The following is a 21378-nucleotide window of genomic DNA, read 5'->3' as shown; positions in this document are numbered from 1 at the left end:
TTTTCGGGACTTCGCTGTGTTGGTGTAAGCTGGCGGGCGTTCTCTGCCTTTTTGGAGTGTTTTTTTTTTTTTGTTAAAACTGACTGGAAAGCGCTCTAAAGGGGTGCCGTGCATATGTCAGCGAGCGCCGGTACAGACGGGGTCCATATTTATGAGTTTAACTAACTTGTTACAAATAACTACAAAGACATTGGCTAATCTTTGTATAGCCAGATTAGCCAGACGAGAGAGAAAAAAAAATTGTTGTCGTTTTCACGTCAATTTGACATTGCATATTTTTTTTGTTGGTTTCAACTTTCAAATTGCTTTTCACGAAATAGCGAATTACGAAACGAAAATAATTACGTAAGGACAGGATTAATAAACAAAAACATGTCCTTTATTCTAAAACGCACGCTGGGTGCCGGGCGCAACCTCGGGCGCATTGTGTTGAACAGCAAACAATATCCTGGCCTTCAGCGGATCGCTACAAAAACCGATCAAGCAGCCCCCCAAGTCGAAACAAGACCAACAGTAGCCAAATTAGATCCTTTACAGAAGTCCCAGCTTATAGACTTTGGAAAATATGTCGCAGAATGTATGCCTAAATACGTGCAGAAAGTACAGATAACGGCCGGCAACGAATTGGAGGTTTTAATCCCGCCGGATGGTGTGATTCCCGTGCTTCAGTTTCTGAAAGACCACCACAGCGCGCAGTTCGCCAACCTCGTCGACATCGCGGGCATGGACGTGCCCAACCGACCCTACCGATTTGAAATAGTCTATAACATACTATCCCTACGTTACAACTCTAGAATCAGGGTCAAGACCTACACGGATGAGCTGACACCCATCGACTCAGCGTGCGAAGTGTTCAAAGCCGCCAACTGGTACGAGAGGGAGATCTGGGATATGTTTGGGGTGTTCTTTGCTAACCATCCTGATCTGAGGAGGATTCTGACAGATTATGGTTTCGAGGGGCATCCGTTCAGGAAGGACTTCCCTCTCAGCGGCTACGTGGAGCTGCGCTACGACGACGAGCAGAAGCGCGTGGTGGTGGAGCCGCTGGAGTTGGCACAGGAGTTCCGGCGCTTCGAGCTGAGCGCCCCGTGGGAACAGTTCCCCAACTTCCGAGGAAATCCTGCCGCTGAGGAGGTAGTGAACCCAGCAGAGGATCAGCCCAAGAAACAGTAGATTGTTCATCTATGACAGTTATGTTATTTGTTAGATTAATCAATATAAAATGTAAATATTATCTGGTCTTTATTTATAATTTTCATGTTTCTTATTATTTCCTTGAGTTAATTTGTATAACCCATCCGCATAACTAATTTTGATAACAATTTGTATAGACATACTTGCATTGTAGAAATGGACATAGACTACCTTTAAAATACCTTAGAAAATCCATTCGGAATTAAAAAAACTGAAACCCATGCAGACAGTCTACATCACCTATCTACTACACCTTCTATTAGAATATCATGCAGAAGGCTACTAAATTGTCATCTGATGTCCAAGGGAAAAATTATATTATTGACTAGCTGTGCCCGCGACTTTGTTCGCGTGGAATAGTGACTGAATCCTTATGGCAGCGGCGCGGCTCTCAGCGCGCTTTATATAGCCACGGACGCTCAGGCGCGAGGCGTGTAGTATGTACTCTGTACGTTAAAAATGATCGCCGTGATTCTTTAAATTGACATAACTTTTTTATTTATGAACCGATTGACATGAAATAAACACTAAATGTTAAGTGAAGCTTACTACAATATATTAGTGAAAACCGTATCTAAATCGAATAAGCCGTTTCTGATATTAGCGTGCACAAACACACAGACAAACAGACAAAAAAAAATTTAATTACAATTTCGGGTTCTGCATCGATATAATAACAACCCCTGCTACTTTTTTTTATATATTTCCATTGTACAGACACCACTTTTCTACAATTTTATTATATGTATAATTAACATTTATCCATCAGAGCTATGTTGATTGGTCTTATGATGCCTTATTCAAATGCTCACAAAATAAAGTACCGCTGGTATGAAATTGGCAAGAAGTGCAATTGATTATTTTAGCTGATTAGGCAACGCTGGTGAACAACCTCATGTGTGTGCACTAATCTCAAAAACTACTGTATAGTGCATGGATTTCCATTTGTTTTTCATGTAAAAAGGTATAATTTATAAGGTGTTATCAAAATATTACCTATATTTGATGCTAGGTAGGCTATGAAATGACCTACTAAACTTGGATTTCACATCTCTCTAGCCTAATATTTGACAGATTTCGATTTCAGGATCAAACCGAGTTTCCTCTCTAGTTCACTCTAGTATCGTCAATTTCTTTTTAAGGCTGTTATATTATCGAAAAACAAAATACCTCTCCAAATTACGGAAAACCTGTGGAACTAATATATGCAACACCATAATTATTATATTTAGTGCTGACCATACACCATTATAGTAGTGGCACCCCCAGAACAAGTTTTTTATAATTCTGGTCAGACTTTAGTATCATAGAAGGGACAGGGATGAGGGAATGATGTAATGAAACAAGACGTGTGCAATATGAACAAGTGCAATGTATTCAACGTCTGTATCGGTAGCGTTTGAAGTGGAACCACAGCTGGAAGATGTTGTTGTGGAAGTGGCAGCGGAAGCCGCGCTTGTACGAGTACTCCCACTCGCGGTTGACGATCTTGAACGCGATGTCCTCGTAGGGCGGGCCCGCGTGGAACCGCAGCACTGCAAACTCCGGGTTTTCTGGACACGGTTTCTACAATAATGACAAGTGAATATGTCAAAAATAAATTACACACTAATATTATAAAGGCGAAAGTTTGTATGTGTGTGTGTGTGTGTATGTTTGTTACTCCTTCACGCAAAAACTACTGGACGGATTTGGCTGAAATTCAGAATGGAGATAGATAATATCCTGGATTAGCACATAGGCTACTTTTTATCCCGGAAAACCAAAGAGTTCCCACAGGATTTCGAAAAACCTAAATCCACGCGGACGAAGTCGCGGGCGTCAGCTAGTTATTAATTAAAGGGCTTTCCAAAATTCATAAAATCCACATCCCCTGTTAGTTTTAACTTTGCCAAACATTTTCATTTTCAATTATCGATAAAAGTACGGCAAATGTGTATGACGCCTCATTTGTATATTTCATACAAGCTCCCTTACTTAGCGAGCGTTTTGACGTTTGAAAAAGTCGCTAATACTAATAGTCCCTATTCAGTAGACGTATGGATAAACCTGGGCTTTAAAATGAGGCTGTTAAGTTCCATTTTACTTTAATGCAGCTGTGTTTCGACTCACGAAATTTAAAATTTTATTTTTGTAGCACAAGAATTAGAGCACTCACCAGTGAAAACTCGGGTGTGGCGTTCTTGTCGATGAGGTCGGGGTAGAAGATGTTGAACTTGTAGCCCTGCACGATCTTGGGCGGCGGATTGTCCATATCGTAGTGGGTCTGGTTGTACTTGTTCCACTCGAAGCCCGTGTGCACTCTGTAACAGAAACGAATCATTATTTCACCCCATCGCCCACGCCGGCCGGCATCCACTTACTAGCTCATCTCCCTGAACAGGCTATAGTGATGAGTTTTTATCATTACTAATATTATAAATGCGAAGGTGTCTCTGTCTATCTGCTAGCTTTTCACTGCTCAACAGTTTAACCAATTTTGATGAAATTTGGCTATTTAGGCTACTTTTCATCCCGGAAAATCAAAGAGTTCCCACTTGATTCTTAAAAAGTTTAAAAAAGTCAGTTTAAAATTTTCAGTTGTATGTATTGTGTGAGTGTTTTAGTCACCAGTTTACCTGTTGAAGTATCTCGGTTTCCTCGGGCGGTACTTGTCGGCCCACAGACACGGCTGGTCGGGCAGCGGCTGCTCCACGCTGAACTGCGCCGCGTTGCCGTCCGCGGCCGAGCCGTCCATGGCGCGGCGCGCGGCGGCCGTCAGCGCGGCCGTGGACGCGTCGCCCGCCGCCGCGCCCGCTGCCGCCGGCGCTGAAGCCTGACTCTGTGCCGCGCACGACAGTAAACATATTATAAAAAGTCCAAAAGTAGTTTGTGGGATAAAGTATCGAGAGACATCGGTCTCGCGAAATCCGCACGCTTCTGTATTACTATACAATACACCCAATCCGTGTGCAGTTCGCGTCAACTGAGCACGCTTTTGCGATCAATTAGTACCGTCTCTAGTTACCGATCAGATATAATCAAACCAGGCATCAAAAACTGAGGTTATATCAAAAGGGAAGCTTTTTGAGTTGAATCAGTTTGGTTCTAAGGGTGGGATAGAGAGCACAGTTGTAAAGCTAGTCGCACACTCACCGCGAGCAGCGCAGCGGCGTGTATGGAGGCGGCGGCGGCGGCGTGCAGCCGCGAGCGCAGGTACGCGAGCCTCTGCACGTCCTCCTCCGCCTCCGTCAGCAGAGTGCCGGGCTCCAGCGCGCCGGGCCCGAGGTACTGCGGGGAGTAGTTCCCGGCCGTGTACTGCGACACGCTCCACGCTTCCTCCTCCTCCGCGTCTACCAACAAAATCCATCGACATCACTGGCATGGGGTAAATAGAGGAAAACCGGCCGAGGGTTCCGCACCCGGGAATTCATTCCAACATTTTGCACAATAAACTTGAGACTATTATGCATAATATCAAATAAAATCTGTGTTCGAATGTACAGGTAAAGCCCTTTCATATCATACACAACTTGGTATAGTTATCTTACTTTGAAATTTGAAAATGTTATTTGTTGATGACCACATTTATTTATTTTTTATGATGTAACCACAAATTCACTGTTTTCAGTATATTTTGATATTTTTTGGATTTTAATAGACTTACCTTCGTTGCGCTCGGCGTCTTCGGGCTCGGGGGCGCTCGGCTGCTTGTCCGCCTCCGATGGACCCGCTTCTGCCTTGAGCTCGGGGCTTTGCGACCTGCAATAAGTGCCATCCATACTTAATGTTATAAATGTGAAAGTGTCTGTGTGCTAGCTTCTCACGGCCAACAGATTGACCGAATTTGAAATTTGGTACAGCGTTAGCTTACATCACGGGGACGGGCATAGGCTTCTTTTTATCCCGGAAAATTAAAGGGTTCCTATGGGATGTTAACGTTTAACCGATTTATACGTTTAGTACAGAGGTAGCTTGCATCCTGGAAATTTGGTCACTCACCCCTGCGCGTCGGAGCCGGGCTCGGCGAGCTGCACGCCCTGCTCTCGCTTGAGCAGCTGCAGCTTCCTTCGAAGGTTTTCTTGGTGACGATCCCGCAGACGCGCGCGCGCCATGTGAGCTGACAACAACATCAACATATTTTTTAAATTCATTACAGGCAAGCGCTTGACCACAATCACACCTGATGGAAAGTGATGAAGATGGGACGCGTTTACCTAGAAGATGCCTGGTCACTCTTGTTTTAAAGATACCTGGATTGTAATTGATTCTTGAAGATCTATGACTCACATTAGCTAATTACTATAATGTAACGCACCTTTGAGCTGGCTCAGCAGGCTCTCCCAGTAGGGCACGTCCACGCCGTCCTTCTTGCCGCTGATCTTGTGCTCGATCTGCGCCTGCAGCGCCTCCAGCTGCGCGCCCGTCTTGCCCTTGAAGATCTGCGACAACACTCACATTTTACTGTTTTTCAACTTAAACTTCTTTAAGCGCATGGAAGAAATAACAATATTATCTGCATAAGTTATAATTTGCATTTAGAAAAGACGGGCGACACAGATTGTTCATGTAAATAAGAAATAACGTAGGCCCAAAATGCTTCCCGGGGGACCCCATAGGACGGAAGAGACATATCATCGCTTAGGTATTCATTTACCTTAATTTGTTTGACAAGTAATATTTGAAAACATCCAACGCTATACCCATGATTCCTATTTTATCCAGCTTTTCTGGTAGTATGGGGATAAAAACAGTGTCAAGGGCTTTAGACAAATCCAAGCATTTTAACCTCTGGTCTAACGATCTGATCTCTGAATGAGATCTGGTAATAGTTTCAGTTAGATCAAGAGCGGCGTCTTCCAATGAAGGAGTGTGAGGGAGGACCCTGAGGTCCTGTATTCAAGAAAGCAACCAATATTAGAATGTTTGAACCTGCGTGACGTCCTCGGCGACGGCCTCGTGCACGCCGTCGCGCCGCGCGCCGGGCGCGTGCAGTCTGCGCAGCTTGCTGAGCTCGTCCACCACGATGGTCTGAACGTCTTCCCAGTACGACTGGTTCGCGTTCTGCTCCAGCTCCTTGTATACCTGGGTAAACATATATATTGTTTTTCTAAAAACATAAAAGCAATGACGAGGTCTAGGTAGGAGTGCGCTTGCCTTCAAGGTGTTTACGACGTGGCACGAAAAATGGATGCCGGTAGAGGATGTCGACCGCATATAACTACAGTGTAGTGTAGTGGCTTGTGTCATTGCTTTTTACTAGGCATCATTACTGTCGTAAAGCGCAAGCCAATCTCACAATGAATAAGTTGACAAATCTGTTTCTTAGGTTATTTATAGAGAAAGAGGCCTATTTGAATAAAAATAATGTAAAGGCATAAAACGAAAACAAGTATATAATTATTCAAATTTACCTTAATATCCTCAAGTAGATCCTCCAAGTCCTGTGCGTGCAATCCATTGAGGTATGTGTAGGGCTCATGCATCTCCAACGCGTCCACACACTGCTCTGAACTCACGTACCACGCTAGCAGGTCTATCGGTTTGGCTGTAAATAAGGTTCACACTTTAGTATTTAAATGTAAAAGATTCTGAATTTAGTATTTAGCTGTAAATAAGGTTCTTACTTAAGTATTTAGCTGTAAATAAGGATCACACTTCAGAGGATTCTATTATTTCTAACCAATTTAATGTATTCTGATACCCAAGTCACTATATGGCTCAAAATCATTGCATCATTAGTGATACATGCTCCTTATTTACATTGTAATATGAGGAGTTGGCGAACAGAACCTAACATTTCCTATATAGAATTTTAGACAATACTAACATTTTTAATGAAGAAATGTGAAGGTTTTGGAAGAAAAACATGTTTTTACGTGCCGTTTAAGGCAGGAAATATTTCGTTTTTGATACAGATGTTGTAATCTACCTTGACAAACGAGAATCTAAAAAAAAAGGAAATGTCAGAAGCGGAAAAGTTAGGTTCCGTCTCCCACCTCCTCATATAATGTCGTTACACCACGAATTGATAGCTTCGTGGTTAAGACGTCGGTTTTCTTTTCGGGAGGTCGGGGGTTCGATCCCGGCTACGCACTTCTAACTTGCAATGCTTTAACGGTGAAGGAAAACATCGTCAGGAAACCTGCACGCCTGAGAGTTCTCCATAATGTCCACAAATCCACAATCCGTACTCTTTGTAGTGGGCCGGCGATGGGTTGATCATGATAAAACCACAAAATTAGCCTAAAATCATATGAACGTAGAATGTAGCACAAACAAGTATGTATACCTCGTCCATCGCGGATGCGAATCTGGCTCCTGAGGCGCGCCTGATGCAGATGGAAGGCATCCTCGTGGCGCGCCCAGCTGTGGAACTGCGCCGCCTCGCGCGCGCGCGCCGCGGCCGCCGCCTCCGCCTCGCGCGCCGCGCGCTCCGCCTCGCGCTCCAGCCGACGCTGCTTCACCTATACCGGGATACCATTTACACTCACATTCTTTTTCTTCTTGTTGCAGAAGGAGTGATCATTTAATTTTGTTTTTTAAACGTGTGTGCGTGAGCGCTGATTCGACAAAGGGGGTTTCTACATTTTTTCAATATATTGTTAATGCCAGTGTGTTTGTGTGTTAGTTTTTCCTTCAATCAAGTCACAATGCATGGTGCAACGGATCAACGTGTTTTTTTTTTCATGGTTATGGTCAAAGTCCTGGAAAGTGACGTAGGCTAATTTATGTACCCAAAAGTCAAAGAGTTTGCGCTGGATTTTTACAAACCTAAATATCGCGAATATCAGTTAAATTTATAAAGATAAATTAAATGCGTCCTTTGGTAAGGGTGAATTATTATTGACATGATTGAAGTAATAATTACCTTCTCCAGCTCAATCTTGTTCTCCATCTGCTTCTGTCTGTTCAGGGCCTCCAGCTCGTCGCGCGACACGGTCTTGACGCCCTCCTTGGCCAGCTTCTTGGACCACACGAAGGTGTGTGTAAGAGCCGAGTCACCAAAGGGGTTGTCTTGGTTGGTGTAGCACTGGTACTCATTGTCCCAACCCATGCGCTCGCGACGCTTGCGCTCCTTTTCTTGCTTTTCTCTCAGACGCCGCGCTCTGAATACAAAATGCAATTCTTTAAAACAAGCCATTAAAATAAATCCGAAATAAAGAAGCATTCCATCTAGAGGTCCACAAATCTGCTGTAATCAAAAAATCCAAGGTAATAGAGATAGCAAACCTCTTCTCCTCAGGAGTTTCATTGGCCTTCAGCAACTCTTTCTGCTTCTTCTTCTCTTCTCTCAATCTCAACCTCTCTGCCTCCAGCCGTTGCAGTAGCTTTAACTCCTCCTCATCACTGTCACTGGAGGAACTGCTAGATGAGCTGCTGCTGGATTTCTTCTTCTTCTTCTACAATAGAATAGCAACATTCCTGCTTTAAATAAGATTTTAAGTAGAGATTACTGTGTTAAGTATATTATATAAAAAAGTATCCAGTCAAATATGAGCGCCAAGCATCTGGGTTCAGATAGCAAACACATATAATAATTAATACCAATATCGATCACAATAGTTTAAACACTAAAAACATGTTAGAAAAATCTAGACATCTAATTAATAAAATAATGGATGAAAGTTTGTATGGGGAAAAAACATCATTTTTAAAGTGACAAATGTGGAATTTGGTGTTTAGGCTTCTGTTCATAAGTCAGTTGTATCAGCATTATTAGAAATTCATGATAGTTTAGAGTCGAAACTTTAGGCATTAAAATTCATTTACATGTTTCCTGAGATGGGATTCCAAATCAGCCACATGGCTTGTTTTAGAATAATTTATATACTCAAATACTATCAGACAATGTTTGAGTGAAGTCAGGAGGAAGAGACAAACTAACACCTCTTGTAAGTGAACTCACAAGTCTGGTGAGTTACCAACACTGTCTGTACACTATTATTATAAAAGGATAAACTGACTGACCAAACCAAAGTAGTCTATAAACTTGATATTTAGCATGTTCTCTCTATTATGATGTGAACTCCCACTAAGGATTTTTAAAATTCTATACATGTGAAAACATGCAGACTAGCTATAATTACATTAAGAAGTGAAGTTAGTAGGAGGCGTCTAACCAAAGCTACTAATATTGAATAAGGTTATAGTTTGGTTTGGCACTATAGAAAGCCACCAAACAAGAGAAGAAGCAGGTTATAGTTGGATGGAATCTACCTTGCTCTTTTTGTGTTTTGATGTCTTCTCTCTGCTGGAGGACTTGTGCTTACTCTTTGATCTTGATCTACCCCTGTCTTGGTCTCTACTCCTAGCTCTGGAACTCTGATGCTTTTCAAGTGATCTACTGCGAGACTCATATCTGCTCACTGATTGTTTTGATGACCTAAAATAATAATAATAATAAATAATAATTATTATAGTAAAATTTCATAATAATAAATCAAGATAGGACAAGATTTCTAACACTCTCTAGAAGTTTAGTTAAAGTTAATTTAGATAGAATTGTTTGAGAAATACTGGAGATTTAATACTTGTATGATTTATACATGTCAATGTAAAAGCTATCCGAATAAGATATTACTAAAGTTTGATTTTTGAAAAAAATATGAAAAGTAAGGACTTACATTTTCTGGCACTTTTTTATACTACCTTTAAGGCATCTTATTTCTTACGAAAAGAAAACTAGCTAAAATAACAAAACATCATTTCAAAACAGACAATTTACATGGAATTGTCTCGGAAAGTACTGAGAAAATCTTAAAATATTTCTTAAGATATGATTATGAATATTTCACAACAAATATTGTGACGTTAATGCTCAATCATAATTACAATTGCAATTGTTGTTATTGGCTTTTATACTATTGCTATAATTGCAACAATGCGTTGTAGCTAATAGTGAGCGAGCACCAACCAATCAGAGGTGATTGCGATCGTAACCAGTGTTGCCACCTTGCAAAAAACTTTTTCACTAGTTTTGGTCTGAAATTTCACCAGATTTAGCGATATTTTTAACTGAAAAAATCCCCAGAATTCACTAAATCATTTAAAATTAAATCACAAGGTAATTCAAAAATAATATTTTAATTGTGAATACAATGAATAAAATTAAACATGACAAAACTAAAAATCAACTTCAAATACTTCTGTTGGTAATTGTTCTTCATCTTGATCGATTATTTATTGCAGATGTAGATATTGACTTGAGGGATTTCGATAAGTACTTATTGTCTCCTACTTTCGCGAACGAAAACTAGCAAATAACTAAATAAAAGCAATAATATGCAGCACTCACTCATACAAACTTTACATACGTGTTAGGTTTGGTTTATTATTGGGGAATCCCTAAGCATAACCAAACAAAGACGTCTAAAGCTACGTTCCGAAACAGGTATTTTTTACTCGCCAAAGTGTACCCTGGATCTAAAGCACAACATTCGTTAAATATCACTAAAAGTCATCAAATAATTTTTCAGTGATTTCTTTTTCAGATTATCACTGTCTAACTCCTAAAATTCACTAAATCTAGTGACAAAATCACTAAAGTGGCAACACTGATCGTAACATTGTAGCTGTCATTCTATCGCAATCGAACTAAGTCACCATAACAACGTCAAAGCCAAATGTCAAAATAAAAACTGGTCAAGTGCGAGTCGGGCCTCGCTCTTTAGGCTGTACGGAAGCCTAAAGAGAGATACTCCGGATTCGTCTGTGCTCTGACCTTGCTCTGACTTGTCTAAACCAAAGAGTATATTATCACTAACGGTCTGAAGTCTGAAATTTGTGAAGTTTAAGAAATTATTAGTCTGTGGCGAAATTTACCGAAATAAAATCAACTAAAAAATAAAATGAAAGTGAATTTATTTTAATTTAATTTATTTAATTAATTACGGTATATTGTGGTTTGCCAATTCAACTAATACAGGATATTAGAACAAAAGGCATCATTTTAGATTGTACTTAAACATAATTCAACATTGGTTTATTTAAGAAGTGCAAAACGAGTTGATCAGTCAACACAAGATATTTTAATAAACAAAAAATGTCTTTCTTGAGAGGATCCGAAAATTATGTGTGGTGCACTACCAGTGTGTTAGGGAAAGGGGCTACCGGCGCAGTTTTTCAAGGGGTTAACAAGAACAACGGGGAGCCAGTGGCTGTGAAAACGTTCAACCAACTCAGTCATATGAGACCTCACGATGTACAGATGCGTGAATTCGAGGTTTTGAAGAAAGTGAAGCATGAGAACATCGTGAAACTGCTAGCTATCGAAGAGGAGCAGGAAGGCAGAGGAAAAGTCATCGTCATGGAGCTGTGCACGGGTGGAAGTCTGTTCAATATCCTCGACGATCCCGAGAACACGTACGGCCTTCAAGAGCACGAGTTTCTACTCGTCGTGGAACATCTAACGGCTGGCATGAAGCACTTGCGCGACAACAATCTAGTGCACAGGGACTTGAAGCCTGGTAACATCATGAAGTTTATCAACGAAGATGGGACTACTACGTATAAGTTAACAGACTTTGGAGCTGCAAGAGAGTTGCAGGTACATTATTTTATTTATCACTAACAACCCCACACACAACTGTGGATTTAGGTTTTTAATATCCTATGGGAAAACCTTGATTTTCTGGGATAGAAAGTAACCAATTGCTTTGTTGCAAATAAACCAAAAAATAAACGTAATTTAGCATTTATAATATAGGTAGAGATATGACAGTGAATATTAATTATTATTCTATTACAGGAAGAAGAGCAGTTTGTATCACTATATGGAACGGAAGAGTACCTTCACCCAGACATGTATGAGAGAGCAGTGTTAAGGAAGCCAGTGGGGAAGAGTTTTGGAGCAACAGTGGACTTGTGGTCCATCGGAGTGACGCTATACCATGTGGCCACGGGGCAGCTGCCGTTCAGGCCATATGGTGGGAGGAGGAATAAGGAGACCATGTTTTATATCACCACTAAAAAAGCTTCGGGAGTTATTGCGGTTAGTATATATCTTTTTGATTGTAATCCTTGGTTTTAACTTTTGGGTATTCCTTTAACTACTACTTAGTAGTTAAACTTGGTAGGTACTTAGTTAAAGTTTCTAATTTCCCATGTTTTTTGGCAATGACTTAAAACTACTTTTTGCTCTTAATTTCTTCATGAAAAAGAACTGCAGACAGAACTCTGTCAGAATTAGCCTGTCTGTGCCTGTAGAGCATAAAGCAGTCAGCCCTGGGTGTTGTCTGATCAGCTGTTATGAGTTTGCCATCTTTTATTGAGGCATTTAAAAACACCAAGTAGCTAGTAAAAGTAAAAGCTTATTTTTTATCAGTCTCTCATTTTCAAAACTCACTCACTAAACTCATTCGAACATGAATTGTTTTTTTTTAAATTAATTATAATATCTGTCACATTGACAAAGAAGTTTTACTTCAACTACAGATAAAGATTACATTGTTTTTTTTACCAGGGAACACAAACAACAGAAAACGGCCCCATAGAGTGGGCCAGAGAACTGCCGTCGCACTGTCAGCTCAGCGCGGGGCTCCGCAAGATTGTCACGCCCCTGCTGGCCGGCCTGCTGGAGGTGGACCCTCACAGGATATGGACCTTTGACAGGTTCTTCTCTGAGGTTCAGATGGTGACCTCCACTAAACCTGTTCATATCTTTCATGTTAATAAGGCTGCTAGTTTAAAGGTTAGTTTATAAGGCTTAAATTTAAAAATGCAATTTTCTCACAATTCTTTTAATAGAAAGAGATTTATCTGCCATCTTTCACAAAACTTTTGATTAGTGCACTATTGTTAAATCCAAACCATCCAAACTAGCATTATAAATCCGAAAGTGTGTCTGTCTGTCTATTGCCTTTTCGTACCCCATCAGCTTAACCTATTCTGACAAAATTTGGTACAACAATTATAGCATTCCATAGGAATAGAAACTGAAATCCAAATTGGTAGATAGTCTCATATAAATTTTAGACTTGCTGAATCATATTGTGTTAGCTATCAATGTGTCTAGTGATACCTATCAATGTTTGGAGGGATACTGATTATTATTAGTAAAGCATGATCACGGTAAAACAGGTTATTACTATGTACAAATTTTTATTATTTGTAATAATATGAATACAAAGAAAACTGCTATTAGTGAATTTGATATTTCAAGAAAATTTTCTAGTATGTACTCGTACCTAATGCTTATCAATTACTCAGCCAAGGTCCTTATTGTTCCTCTCATTAAAGTTCGTGCCTTTTCGTGAATTTACGCAAGACCTTGTGAGGCGGCGCGGGAAGCGAGGCGCCGTCGTTCCGCGCGATTAACCTTTTTCAATGCTGCTTGTATGATTTATGGATATCTTAGAATTAATGGTGGTAACTACAGGCGTGAAAAATGATGTAGAATGTGAAAGGTGAAAATAGAACATTGACTTTTCAAGTACCAAAGGTGATTTTATTATTAGATTTGAGTAATGAATATGGCAAGCAATAGTCTTGCTGCTAAATAAAAACTACAAAAGTTACAGCTGGACTCGTATTATTGGTATGGTCTGGTGGGAGGCTTTGGTCGTGGCTAGTTACCACCCTACCGGCACAGCCGTGTCGCCAAGTGATTCAGCATTTAGGTATGATGCCATGTAGAAACCAAAAGGGTGTGGGTTTAACAAAAATTACCATACCCCTTCTAGATGAGCACGCATCACTCTTAGGATTGGTACAATTGCAGTCAAGGGCTAACTTGTATCTGGATAAATAAACAAATATATAAGCGCCATACAACTGCATAGCTGTGACAGCCTAGTAGGTAAGATGTTGGCCTCCAATTTAGGAATTTTGGGGTTCAATCCCAAAGGGATCCAAAAATCACTGGGCCCTCAAACATCATTTGTTTCAATGGTGAAGGACAACATAGTGAGGAGACCTGCATGCCTGAGAGTTATCTATAATGTTCTCACAGGTGCGAATTTTATCAATTTGGTAAGAGTGGTGGACTTTATCCTAATCCCTTCTCGAGGGGTTGAGGCGATAACACAATTGCATGAGTAATTCATCATTCAGTTCTTTCATCATTTGGTCCTTTTGCCTTTATTAAAAAATCTTTTTTAATATTTATTCAGCACTGGAAATTGGCTATGCTGTTAAACAACAAAATATGTGACGAGTAATATTAGAATTTTTGTTTAGGTGTTCCTCAAGCCGGAAGAGAAGTACGAGCACCTGCAGACCTATATCTGTGAGCAGACCAGCGTGGTGGCCGAGTCTCAGATCCTGCTGTACCGGGACACTCTGCTGCTCACAGAGATTGATGATAATACGCTAGGTAAGTGTTCAATTTAAAGACTTCTGCTGTCCCGATTTTTTTTTTCTGATACAATAAAATGATCATTTTCGTAAAAAAATGTTAGTTTGGTCATTTTTATAGACAACTCACGCTTGACCAAACAATTTACTAGATTTTTTACAAAAGAGATCTAATATTTACTAAGACAGTTTCCCTGTAGATTCTAATGTTTTGGATTTTCCTATACAGTCCCAGTTACAAAAACACTGTAAAGGCATCCATTTTTCTGTTTCAGGCAAGAATTACCCGGACACCACAGCAGAAGTGCCGTTGATGCTGTTCAACAAGAACAACAACAACGTGTCCATGACGCCGGAGCCCGAGATACCCAAGTTCCCCGTCTTCCCCAACATCGTGTCTGTGGAAAACGATGCTTCGCAGGCTAAGGTATACAGATACACCAATATTGATTGACTAGTGAGTTGCCTGCTTCTTTGGGCTCTGTAGTCTGTACCCGAAAGATGCTAACAGGACTCTAATACTAAGCCTCTACTGCCCGACCATCTGTATGTCAGCTGGCTGTATCTTAAGAACCGTAATAGGAAGGGAGTTGAAATTTTCACATATTGTGTATTTCTCCTGCCGTTATATCAACAAATAACAAAAAACCGAGATGGCTTTAAAAATGGCCACCAAGTAAATTAAAACTTGCTCAGTGGCTTTAGGCAGCAAAGGCGTCCCTTTTCAGGTGAAATGTATTTCAGACGGCGTGCAGCGTAGGGCACGTGGTGAAGCGGCGCGTGGAGACGCTGTGCGCGGCGTCCGTGCTGTGCGGCGCGTGCGTCACACGCTGGGGCGCGCTGCTGGCCACGCGCCTCGCCGCCACCGCCGTGCGCGCGCAGGCGCTGGCCGCGCACGCCGCGCGCCTGCACGACGCGGCGCGCGCGCTCGACCTGGCCGCCACCGCCGTGCGCGCGCTGCGGCCGGCCGCCGCCACGGGCGACGCGTGGTCGCCGGCCGCGTCGCTGGTGGCGGCGGAGGCGGAGGCGTTGCGCAGCGCGGCCGCGGCGCTGCGCACGCGCCACGCGGCCGCCGCGCTGCGCGCCGACTGGGACGACGCGCTGCCGCACTCGCCCTGCCCCAACGACCTGCGGCTGCACCTCAAGGCCAAGACGCTCGTCGAGAGGTGTGTGCTCCACACGACCGCTACAGTTTCCTTAGTCCTTAGTGCTTGAAGTCTTCAAACAATGTGTATTGTCAGTGATGACTTATGGATCCGAGATTTGGTTACTAACTTTTATAGTTACTATTCAAAAGCACTTGTAAAAGTTTACTTGAATAAAAATATATTCCATTCTAACTATAGGCCTAATAAGAAAGACTCAGGGTCACTCAGTGGGCGATGGAGTTTATCTGCATGATTAAATCATCAATTAGGACCATAGGAGACTCGTAATACCTGACATAGCTTAAAAAATCGATAGACATTGGAGTCCCAAAGTGCTAGAATGGCGACCTCGCACCAAATAGTAGCTGATGACTAATGATGCAGCCAAAGGCGCTTGTCTTCTTTTTTTGAAGGTCACAATATTAATTAATATGCCTTTTATCTTTGAAAGAAAGGGGAAGGACGTTTTACCTATTTATTAGTATGACTACAACTATTAGTAGTCATATAATATATGATATAGTTAGTAGACATGGGTTATTGTTACAGGCTGCGCGAGTCGTGGCAGCACCTGGTGCGCGACCGCGCCACGCGCTCGCTCACGTACAACGACGAGCAGTTCCACGTACTGGAACGCATCACCGTGGCGGAGACGGGGCGGCGCGCGCGGGCGCTGCTGCAGCGCGCCGCGCCGCTGGCTCGCGCGAGGGCCGACGCCATCGCTGATTGGTGCGTATTTTTTCTCTCTTCCTTTCATTTTCCTTGAAGTGTAAGTAAAATACTATCATAAAAAGCGGCCAAGTGCGAGTCAGACTCGCGCACCTAGAGTTCCGTACTCGGGTATTTTTTCGACATTTTGCATGATAAATCAAAAACTATCTTGTATAAAAATAAATTAAAATCAGTTTTAGAATGTACAGGTAAAACCCTTTCATATGATACCCCACTTGGTATCTTACTTTGATAATTGAAAATATTACCTAATTATTTGTTCAGGAATACATTTTAATTTTTTTTTTTGTGATACAACTACAAATTCACAGTTTTCGGATTTTTTCCTTCACTTATCCTATGAGACCTACCTACCTGCTCATGATTCTAGGTCAACTGGAAGTACCCTATAGGTTTTCTTGACAGATGGACAGACAACAAAGTGATCAGGGTTCTGCTTTTCCTTTTGAGGTACAGTACTCTAAAAATTAAAAATTCTGGAACTATGTCCAAGTGAAAATCGTTCCTTTAATTTCCCTGTAAGCACGAACTGTTAACGAAAACCTTAGGAAAGATAAATATGTATTGTTTGCAGGTATAAAGTGGCGCAAACCGTGTACTTGCAGACTCAGATCCTGGACAAGGATCTCTCCAGCACGGAGCTGAAAGTGCTCGCGTTGGCGGCTCGGCTGCAGGACGCGGAGCACCGCACTCGGGCCCTGGTCAACGAGGCGCAGGCTCAGGTACGTTGAATCAGCCCTCCATTGCCTTGCATGCGTTCACAGCTGGACAGGCCTTTTTTGTTACACATACACATTCAGTATCAGGAAATATATAAACCAGTCATCTTTCATGTTTTTCGCACTTATCTACCAACATAGAAGTGGACGTCTGATCTGGCAAAACTGTCTGCAGTACAAAACTATGCTGTACTGTGTGCATCTGATAAAAAAAATCTGGTTCATTGACCATCGATAACGGTTAAAATCCTATTAATGTCATCATCTCTCATGACAGTTGAGCGCGCAGAAGGTGGAGGCGCCGGCGGAGAGAGAAGCCCCGGTGGACAGTCAGAGCTGCGGCAACAGGAGCGCGCGCCACGCGCCCGGCGCGAGCGGCGCCGCCGTGCCCGCCAACACCGGCGTCTCTGCGGTACGTAGCACAAGAGCAATAGTTCATCACTTGCTTACACTGAAAACTTTAAATCCTCTACAGATCTGCAAAGACCTCTTTTTTTTTTAATTCATTATCGGCAAGCACTTGACCAAAATCACACTTACAACCAGGTGAGATTGCAGTCAAAGCTAATTTTTATCTGAATAAAAAAAAAAAGATAGCACCTAAAACTATTAGTCCCCTTTATACTCTAGTTTATAATATTCTGTAACTTTTATAACTTTTATTTAACGAAAAATTCATTAATTTTATGTAATTATTTATTATTATTACTATTTGTTACTTATTATATTACTTATTACTATTCTTAGTAATTATTTATTATTGATTTATTCTATGCTTTTCTTAGATTGAATATGAGTTGTATGTTATCTTACTTAGAAGACAGAGATTCATTCTTTCTTTATTTGCATTCATGTCTACATCATTACATTTAGACTGGCTCACGCTCTACTTTGCACACTTAGTGGCTGCAGACCTTAATGTAATGATGTAAATGATAAATAATAATTTACCAGAGCGGAGCCGGGCTGCGCGCGCTGCTGGCGGAGCACGACAACGTGTCCTCGGCCGCCGCCGCCAGCGCAGCCCTGGTGGCGCGCCTGCTGCACCTCACCGCCGACGTGGCGCCCTAGCGCGCGCCCCGCGAGCGCGACCACAGCCCGCCCCGCTCCACTGCGCAACCCAGTGACCTTCCCAGTGCCGATCGCGACTGTCGCGACTCTGACAAACCTAGTGACTTATCCCGTAGTTTAGTGAAATCTGGTGACTCTATGAATGCCGAGCGCAGCTGTCGCGTCGTAACTAATCCTTGTGGAAAGCTAAGTGCCGATACATTTATAAAACCCAGTAACCTTGCTAGTGACCACCGCGATGGCGTCTTCCATAACTTTGCGAAAGCTAGTGACTCTGTTAATACCGAACGCGACTGTCGCGACGCAGATAATTCTTCTCAAAAACCTTGTGACCCTATTTGCATTGATCACGATTATCGTGATTTTCCTCGTAACTTTGTCATACCTAGTGACTCTATTAATGCCGAACGCAATTGTCGCGACGTAGCTAATCCTCGTGGAAACAATAGTGACTCTATTAGTCCCGATCGCGATTATCGCGATGACTTTCCCCGTAACTTTGTGAAACCCAGTGATTCTATTAACGATGTGCTCCATAGTTATGTAAAACCTGCTTACTTTATTAGTGCCAATCGCGACTGTCGTGTTGACTTGTCCCGTAACTTTGTGAAACCTAGTGACTCTATTAATGTCGAACGCGACTGTCTTGTCGGAGCTAGTCCCGGTGGGGAACCTGGTGACTTTATCAGTACTCAACGCGACTGTCGCAACTTCTTGCCATCTATTTGTTTAACTGATGATAATATTAATGATAAAAGTGATTGTAAAACGACAAATAAATTGGTTATAGTTAATAAGCCTAAGACAAGTCAATTTATAGTTGATAATAGATTAAATTGGGCCTCAAGACTTTACATAGAAGAAAGTTTAAAGTGTTTAAACACAGAGTGTTGTGGTAACACCAACTTTAATAGTGATTCAAATCTAAATGTTAATGTTTTAAATGATGGTGTATTAAGTGGTGGAAACAACGTTATAGACGATTTAAATCCAAATATGAGAAATAGCAATTTAATCAGTGATTCAAATCCAAATATTGAGTTAAGCGATAATTTAACGAGTGATGATAAATGTTGGTGCAATAAGGACGACTGTCGAATGTATTTAGATAATAACTGTTCTGATTACTACATGCAGAATTCTGATGTTGCATATGAAAATATTAGATTTAAGTGCACGGAAACCTCTTTAGCTTTAACAACTGTAAAAAATGAATGTGGAAATAAATTGAATGTAAAAAATGAATGTAACATGAATAAATGTAACTTAGGTAAGTATTATATAAATAATGCGACGGAATGCTCTGATTCAGAGACTAGTACTACATTAGAGAGTTCGGATGAATCTATGACTTCTCTGGAGTCCGGGATCAATACTGTAATATATGAGTCTGCCAGCTGTAAGGAGATCAACTCTTTGCCAGAAGACACTGAGGATGTCAATAAGAACAGATGCACAAAACCGCACTCCAAATCAGCCTGTGTACTTAGTTAATATGTCCAAGAATTATGCATTTATTTATACTCAATGGAAACTTGTATATAATATGTAGGTATGTAGTACATAATCATATATGTGTACACCTACACGACACATACATACATGTTTACACACACGCACACATACACACAAGCATACACACGCACACACACACACACACAGAGGAAAATATGTATGTAATCCTACACGAGATTTGCACATCTCACATGATTTTCGTGATTTGTTTTACAACTAGTCACATTCCACATTACCAATATTAATTTAAAAGTTCACACCAGATGCTGTAAAAATTAGAAAAACTACATCGAATTTTCGTAAATTAAGACTCATACTAAGGAAGTACTGTAAAAAGTTATAGTATAGTTGTAAAATATTAAATAGATTTGCTAGAAAGATGAATAATGGATTTTCTCTATTACATAAATGTATATCTAACACATGTCTATATACAGACAAAAATTTGACTTATTTGTTAACTTATTGTCTTGCCTACTGAAGATTCTAAGCAATCAGTATTAAAAACTAGAATAAAACCACAGTTTAGTTCATAATAATATGATTGGTAATTTAAACTACATTGCTATAAATATTATAATGACTGAGTTTTCCTTTAAAGATCTCATGAATTGTTCCATTTCTATTTTTTAATTACTTATGTGATAATAATATTATTTCATACATATTTATATAGTAATAGTCTAGTTCTCCTGATTTTGATCTATTTGGGGGGTTTAATTTCTATTTTTATATATTCCGATATCATTTACATAAGGGCATTTTACATATTTTACTTGTATGCCAATAAAGAATCGAATCGAAAATGGTGGAGTTTTATTCCCTCTCACTTACACACTATACCTATGTATAATGTGCAAGTGAGAGGAAAAGAGTGCTACAAGTTCTAAAGTATTAGTTAAGTTTTATTATATTCCTTGGTGCTTTTACATTCAATAAATAGTAGTTACTGTTAAGGGTTAATTCTGTATTTAAAGTTATGAGTTTTAAACTTTTATGCAAACAATTGTTATTTTACTGTTAATAAAAACATAATAAAATTCTATTCTAAAATTCTTGTTTTATTAATTTTTAGGGTTCCCTACCTTAAAAGGAGAAAAGGCGCTCTTCTAGAATCACTTTATTGTCTGTCTGTGGGTCTGTGGTATGTCTGTCGACTGTCGATACCTATAGGGTACTTCCCGTTGACCTAGAATCGTGAAATTTGGCAGATAGGTAAGTCTTATAATGCTTATAGCACACTTATGGGGAAAAATTCGAAAACAGTGAATTTGTGGTTACATCACAAAAAAAAATTAAAATTGCTCATGAACAAATAATTAGTATTTTCAACTTTTAAAGTACCTAAGATATATACCAAGTGGGGTATCATATGAAAGGGTTACCTGTTCATTCCAAAACAGATTTTTACTTATTTTCATGCACGGAACCTTGGTGCGCGAGTCTGGCTCGCACTTGGCCGGTTTTTTAATCACCGCAAACGTAAAATGAGGGGTGGACTTCGTCTGTGATGGCGTTTGCTGGCGCGCGTGCTGTGCTTGTTTGGAGTGTTTTTTTTTTGTTAAGAGTGGCTGGTTTTTGTGTTAGTTGGTGTTTTTTGGTGGTGGAACTGACTGGGAAGCGCTCTAAAGGGGCGCCGCGCGTATGTCGGCGGGCGCCGGCGCAGACGGAGTCCATACTTGTATAAATTCAATAACTTGAAATTATCACAAACTTGACATTGG

The 21378-nt window shown here is 40.9% G+C and overlaps 4 protein-coding genes across 5 annotated transcripts; 3 read left to right on the top strand and 1 right to left on the bottom strand.

The window, feature by feature from the left end:
* The first annotated feature begins 272 nt into the window (after positions 1–272).
* Positions 273–1234, top strand: LOC123875806 (NADH dehydrogenase [ubiquinone] iron-sulfur protein 3, mitochondrial-like). The gene has a single exon (XM_045921850.1). It carries the CDS (start codon positions 373–375, stop codon positions 1171–1173), a length of 801 nt encoding a protein of 266 aa, XP_045777806.1. The 5' UTR covers positions 273–372; the 3' UTR covers positions 1174–1234.
* Positions 1235–2546: 1312 nt separating this feature from the next.
* LOC123875804 (cactin) lies at positions 2547–10003 on the bottom strand. Its single transcript, XM_045921846.1, has 14 exons — positions 9801–10003; positions 9394–9559; positions 8407–8576; positions 8045–8282; positions 7466–7640; positions 6588–6721; positions 6106–6258; positions 5492–5615; positions 5176–5293; positions 4841–4935; positions 4330–4526; positions 3813–4015; positions 3353–3497; positions 2547–2760 (listed from the first exon to the last, which is right to left on the bottom strand). Coding segments are annotated over exons 1-14 (2109 nt in total). The 5' UTR covers positions 9803–10003; the 3' UTR covers positions 2547–2571.
* Positions 10004–10947: 944 nt separating this feature from the next.
* Positions 10948–20707, top strand: LOC123875803 (serine/threonine-protein kinase TBK1). Of its 2 annotated transcripts, XM_045921845.1 has the most exons (12): positions 10948–11722; positions 11924–12166; positions 12638–12865; positions 14353–14488; positions 14745–14896; positions 15214–15635; positions 16167–16346; positions 16924–17071; positions 17346–17480; positions 18023–18150; positions 18199–18210; positions 18427–20707. In XM_045921845.1, the coding sequence occupies exons 1-10, from the start codon at positions 11219–11221 to the stop codon at positions 18137–18139; spliced, it is 2265 nt and encodes a 754-aa protein (XP_045777801.1). In that variant the 5' UTR covers positions 10948–11218; the 3' UTR covers positions 18140–18150; positions 18199–18210; positions 18427–20707. The 2 variants fall into 2 exon arrangements, with proteins under 2 accessions (XP_045777801.1, XP_045777800.1); XM_045921844.1 differs by having other exon boundaries at positions 10949–11722; positions 18023–20707.
* On the top strand, positions 18154–20707 carry LOC123875805. The gene has a single exon (XM_045921849.1). The coding sequence runs from the start codon at positions 18278–18280 to the stop codon at positions 19631–19633; it is 1356 nt and encodes a 451-aa protein (XP_045777805.1). The 5' UTR covers positions 18154–18277; the 3' UTR covers positions 19634–20707.
* Positions 20708–21378: the final 671 nt, after the last annotated feature.

Source organism: Maniola jurtina, chromosome 20 (genome assembly GCF_905333055.1).
Source record: "Maniola jurtina chromosome 20, ilManJurt1.1, whole genome shotgun sequence".
In the NCBI taxonomy this organism is placed as follows: Eukaryota; Metazoa; Arthropoda; class Insecta; order Lepidoptera; family Nymphalidae; genus Maniola; species Maniola jurtina.
Note: the sequence above shows the minus strand (reverse complement) of the source record. Positions and strands in the feature narration are given on the sequence as shown.

Bases quoted from the DNA above. Each gene is read 5' to 3' on its own strand.
- LOC123875806 (XM_045921850.1), top strand. From the start codon at position 373: ATGTCCTTTATTCTAAAACGCACGCTGGGTGCCGGGCGCAACCTCGGG.
- LOC123875804 (XM_045921846.1), bottom strand. The intron at 4,527-4,840 runs GTAAGTCTATTA...TTTTGTTGGTAG, and splicing joins AGACGCCGAGCGCAACGAAG to ACGCGGAGGAGGAGGAAGCG. The intron at 2,761-3,352 runs GTGAGTGCTCTA...TCATTATTGTAG, and splicing joins CCACACCCGAGTTTTCACTG to AAACCGTGTCCAGAAAACCC.
- LOC123875803 (XM_045921845.1), top strand. From the start codon at position 11,219: ATGTCTTTCTTGAGAGGATCCGAAAATTATGTGTGGTGCACTACCAGT. The intron at 14,489-14,744 runs GTAAGTGTTCAA...TTTCTGTTTCAG, and splicing joins GATTGATGATAATACGCTAG to GCAAGAATTACCCGGACACC. The intron at 17,072-17,345 runs GTACGTTGAATC...CTCTCATGACAG, and splicing joins TCAACGAGGCGCAGGCTCAG to TTGAGCGCGCAGAAGGTGGA.
- LOC123875805 (XM_045921849.1), top strand. From the start codon at position 18,278: ATGAATGCCGAGCGCAGCTGTCGCGTCGTAACTAATCCTTGTGGAAAG.